Source organism: Volvox carteri, assembly GCF_000143455.1.
Source record: "Volvox carteri f. nagariensis unplaced genomic scaffold VOLCAscaffold_5, whole genome shotgun sequence".
NCBI lineage: Eukaryota > Viridiplantae > Chlorophyta > Chlorophyceae > Chlamydomonadales > Volvocaceae > Volvox > Volvox carteri.
Genome location: NW_003307548.1, coordinates 1,376,232 through 1,381,519, shown reverse-complemented (window position 1 = coordinate 1,381,519; position 5,288 = coordinate 1,376,232). Strand labels below are relative to the sequence as shown.

The following is a 5,288-nucleotide window of genomic DNA, read 5'->3' as shown; positions in this document are numbered from 1 at the left end:
TGCCTAATGCAGCGGTGGTCACTCCAGGTGTTTTGGAACTGAGACAAATTGAGTTAGGACGTGTTCACATGTGGGCGAATCAGGGTTGATTCATGCGAATTGGACTCTGAATTGGACCGAATCGGAATTGGGGTCCGGGGGGGCCTCTTCGGGTATGATTCGACGTGATTCACAGTTTTCTTTCTCAAAACAAAGTTGTTTAACAAACCGTTTCTCATAATTACCATTACAATACTATAGGAACATTTTCCAATTGTTAATTCACGCAAAGCGCACCGAGCATTTTTCACGAACTCCTGCAGCTATGTATGTACAAGCCTGGTGATAATTTTCGCCATAGAAACGATACTTATACTGTTCTGTTCCTAGATAATGCTGGCTTGCCTTGGGTGATGGGGCGTAGCCGCGGAGCTTCAGCTGGGCGCGGTGGCACCTCGCGCGGTGGCCGCAACGTATGTGAACACAATTCAGAAAGCCGCCCCGAATCGGACTCCCAATCAGACTCTCAATTGGACTACATGTGAACACACCCTTACATAACGGAAATTTAAGCAAGTTCATAATCAGGAGTGGTACCAGCGCGATAACTGGCCGGTTCCTAATTTTTCGCATCGGTTGTCTCATGACTCAAATTACGAAAAATTACGAAGGATGACTACGTCGTACTTTATCGCCTCAGTTTCGGCGCGTGAGATTGCCGCGGCCCTGCATACAGCAACATCGAGGCTAATGGAACGTGTGATACTTGCAAGAATGGAACGTATGAATGGGTCCCTCTTATCGCACCTCCTATCAGGCAAAGCAGGAAAAGGAGGTTGTCGATCTTGAAGCCCGCGCCTTGTCGCCAAAAGGCAGCCTCGTTAGCCCTAGCTTGCCTCATGCTTCAAGTTTTAGGCGTCGCAGGTCGCACAGCAGGCGAGCTTTGAAATGGATTACCGCGGGCGTGTTCATTCTATGCCTGGTCGGATGTATCCTGCGCATCAGCTCGCATGTAAATGTATTGCACTCTCAGCAACTGGACTATGAGCCCATTGATGTGGTGGCAGTTTCCCTGAAGCCCAGCTGCGTAACGCGGGAGGCGATCACCTCTCTGAACCGCTACCTACAGCCCCGCGCCATTCACATTATCACAACCAGCAGTGTCAAGTGCAGCATTTTCTCCTTGTTTGCGGACAACGTCGTTTGCCACCTGCAGGATAAATTCCTAGACGGTGTCACCGTTGACCGTGTCGGTGACTTCTTGCAGCGCCGGCTTGGCCTTGACCAACATAAGCGATTTAAAGGCCGGGATATGTCTGGCTGGTATATGCAGCAATTCCTCAAGCTGGGCTCTGTGCTGGCGCTCCCAGGCCTGACCATTTACTACGTGGTATGGGACCTCGATATGATCCTGCTGTCCCCAGTGCAGCTAGTGTGGCGTGACCGGGAACTGCCTGGGGGCGGCCTCGTTGATATGTCCGCCTCCGCCGGGCAGACCCAGACGCTCGTCAACATAGGTGGCTCCGTGGCCCCCGGCTACATGGCCAGCTTTCAGCGACTCACGAAGCATGGCCTAGAGTTTGCACCCGACGGCACGTCTTTTGTGACACACTGGATGGTCATTTACAAACCCTACCTTCTGGAGTTTCTCCGGGAGCTGTCTAACGACGGTGATGGGCCAACGGACTGGGTGTGGCGCATCCTAGGGGCCGTGGAACCCCGTTATGCCGATTTGGGTTTTAGCGAATACGCGTCCTACATCAGCTGGGTACGGCAGCACTACCCCCAGTCCCAACGCCTGGCTTCGCGCAAGACGTGGGTGCGGCATCCCTTTGGACAGAGGACTCTGAGTCTTCTGCGACTGCTGCGTACCGATCGCTGTTGCTGCCCCAACGGCCTGTTGCTATGGTTGCTGCGATTGCTGGGATTCGTGTACACTGGCTACGAGGTTGGGCATATTCCGGAGTGCCGCTATGATGCATCCGAGCACGCCATGTCGTACGGACTGTAGCAATGTGACGTTCTTCAGCAGATCTGCGGTGCGGGCTGTGGCGCACACGACCTCTGGTCCTTTGGCCTTAGGGTTCCGGCCCTTAATACGCAGGAGTTCGCAGCGAGTTCGACATGCTTTGTGGAACATTGTCCACAGCAACCGATTGGCAACGGGCGCTATTGGGTCGCCGGTGCTCAGGACAGGAGCATGTATGAATGCATGGAAAGAAGGTGCTGTAATGGTGACGCAAGCGTTGTTGGACAGATCGTGCGGAGGTTGCTGTGCGGTGCTGTACGCCTACCAATCCTGGGGCCCTGACGTAGTCGGAATCGGCGGGGCTGCAAACGGCGGAGGCGAGTCTCCAATTTTGTGCTCCGTTATCTGCCTGTGTGTTTTACACTCAACATAAGGAGTAAAGGGTCGCAGGTACACGCCAAGGATGTACGGTGATAGCCAGGCCCTGACACATGGAACCAAATGACATTTTTACCTGATAATGTTGTGTGTACGGAGGTTTTGCTCTTTGGTCCTGTTGAGGTGCATGATAATGTTAGGGGATAGGGAGGCATGAATTGTTGCATGAGTTGTGTAACCATGGATAGGCTGCGTGGCAGTCACCACCAGTTGAATGCAACTTATTGCTAGGTTTACGGAAAAAACATCTTCTTCCCTGTTCATGTATTCTCTGTTGCGTTTTTGTTGTACTTGTCAACCTTGTTGGCCCATGAAGGTCAAGGTGCTGTACCTGACTGGGCGGACTACCCGGAGTGTAATCGTGCGCGGGTTATTGCTGCTTTCTTTATTATCATCTCTGTCTCGTTCCGAGGCTTCGCTTGCGTTCTAAAACGACGAGCTGGAACTTGCAGGATTGACAAGGTGCATTCGTGGTTTTACTTACCTTGAACATGTGCTGGCATTACGCCAAATGTCCCTTCATGTGTAGCAGCAACAGTTTGTAGTCAATATCTGTGTGTGCCTAATGTTGATCGTCCGGCACGAGTTACGATAACAGTTTGGGGATTTTGCTATTAAACAGGCTGCACCTCCCGTAATGGCAGTGCTGGTCATGCAACTGCAGCGCATGTATGTGTTCGGCCAGGGATACGCTCTGCCGTCGAGGCACGATCCCCGTCCGTATGTAGAAGGTGCAAGTTCCAATAAATGCCAAGGAATTCGTGGTGTCAAGCATTGGACGTCTTTCGTCTTGGGCGGAATGCGATTCACGCCTCAGGATGTGATCCAGCCTACCGTTTCTCCGCACAGGATTGCGCGGTTTTGAGCCAGGACTTGCATGGGAATTGACTATGCATCGTGCGGCCCAGGATGCATGTAGTAACAGAGTGTCGGACTGGCCGGAAGTGCTTGCAGGGGGACATTAGGACGGTTGCGTGATTGTAGTACAAAGGTAGTAACGGAGTCGCTGTAGGCAGGGCGGGCCTGTGGCCTCTGTCAACTGGGTTAGCACAACACAGGGTTCTAGGATCGGAGGAGGGTGGTGACGTTTCTTGTCGTTATTGTTTTGAGCCGTGCGATGCGGTTTCACCGACAACTGCGCATTAAAGGATGGGAACGAGCTGGTTCGCGGTGCCTCTATTAGCAAAGCATGGTGCGCGCCAACCGGCTGGTCATAAGGGGCAGCCAATGCCGCCCCAGCGCTGGGGGAAGACCGCACTCCTTGACCTTTGCATTATCCATGACCACGGTTACAGCGCGCCGTGGGCCTTGCGCTCGGTCCTGTTGGCTTCCCAACACCCTGTCCATCTACTCTAGTCACATATTAACTAGTCATGTAGTAAGGGCGTTGGTGTCTAGGACTGTTCCTGCTATACAAGTAGACGGGATTCCTGTGGAAATGAAAATTATTGGCGTGGCTTCTATCGCAGACAAGAGGAAATGGCTGGCATGTCAAATGGATACGGGCCGTTCCAGGCGGTGGTAGTCAAGTGTACGTGAAACTTTTGTCCTTAAACAAGGACAAAAATACATTGCTTTTCGGGGAAAGATGGCACTGCAGATGTCAGTGCAAAGGGTTTTAACCCTTAGTGGTATTTGCCTGTCTCATGCATGCGCCATACAGGGATAGTTTGATGCGTAGTTCTAGGTGCTCTCGTTCTTGGTGATTTCTTCCTAACTTCTGACGCACATGTATGTGGGCGACTCCTAACTCTATCGTAAGGTGCAATGGGAAGCCCTTTGGAATGGTTCTGACAGAGGTTTGGGCCGAAAACGCCATGATTGCTTCTCCTGCAGTTCATGCGTTGGAAGGCTTATGCCATCATGCAGGGGGTAATGTAGAAGCGTCTTTAGCGTAAAATACTGTCCTATGACTGGGAAGACCAAACTAAGCAGTAGTAAAGTCGGTCGTTACAGGTCATTATAGGTCGGTCGTACCCTCTACTGCAGAATGTCGCTCACTCGGCCAGAGGTCCTATCGCATTCCCAAGTATGCCTGGGACCAAGCAATAAGCCCGAACGTGTTCCAACCAGGTGCCACAGCAAGTCTCGTAACCAGCAGCATACTCAAAAATGGACCCTGTCGCCTACTGTAATCTGCCTTTTTTTTTCCGCCCCTGTGCAGCACATTCCATACCATGGACCTCGGGCCCCCTACTCACATACATTCCCTTCCCTTAGAACTTAAGGCTCCTGGAACTCTAATGCTACGCATTTCGCCCAGGCAAAGAGATGGACTGATCCCAGCTTGGCAGGGGCAGCGGCAAACAGGGGTATGGACTGTGGACCCGAAAACGAAATATACTGGCGGCACCGGTCATCCTGCATTGGTACACGCGGCAACTCCGGCACGCTGCTTGCAATACCTGACCCATTGTGAACATCGCCTATCCTTTCTATCCGGCCCCGGCCCCAGGAACTAACCTGCAAGAAAGTAACTTCCGTCCTATTCTCGCACGAAGCCAACACCTCCCTTTCTGTCATAGGAAAGGGGATAGAATGACTTACTGCTGTGCATCCTGACAGCTTTTCCCATTCACACGGCAGCTCTTTCCTGGCCCCAGTTTGGTTTCCAGTCGTCAATGCTGTACATGTGTCAAGATCCATACACAACGCTGCTGTTGTTGCAACGGCTGACACTCCTGCCAAGAATACACGAACGAACACAACGCGGAAATAGGTAATGTTCCCTTGTAACACTTGATGAAAACAGTAAGGTGGATTACCATGCATACCAAGCACCACTCCATTCCTGAAATCTAATGCCGCTGCCAAACATGGCTCATACCAATCCTGGCAATATCTTGTCCCGCCCCTTCTTCGCCACGCTCGTACGGTATGAATTGTAGAATGCGTGAACAAG

General features: G+C 51.9%; 1 protein-coding gene across 1 annotated transcript; it reads left to right on the top strand.

Moving 5' to 3' along the window:
• Positions 1 to 766: 766 nt before the first annotated feature.
• On the top strand, positions 767 to 2,623 carry VOLCADRAFT_103340 (uncharacterized protein; the record flags this gene model as incomplete). The annotated part of the gene is made up of 1 exon (XM_002947207.1): positions 767 to 2,623. The coding sequence occupies one exon, from the start codon at positions 767 to 769 to the stop codon at positions 1,988 to 1,990; it is 1,224 nt and encodes a 407-aa protein (XP_002947253.1). The 3' UTR covers positions 1,991 to 2,623.
• Positions 2,624 to 5,288: the final 2,665 nt, after the last annotated feature.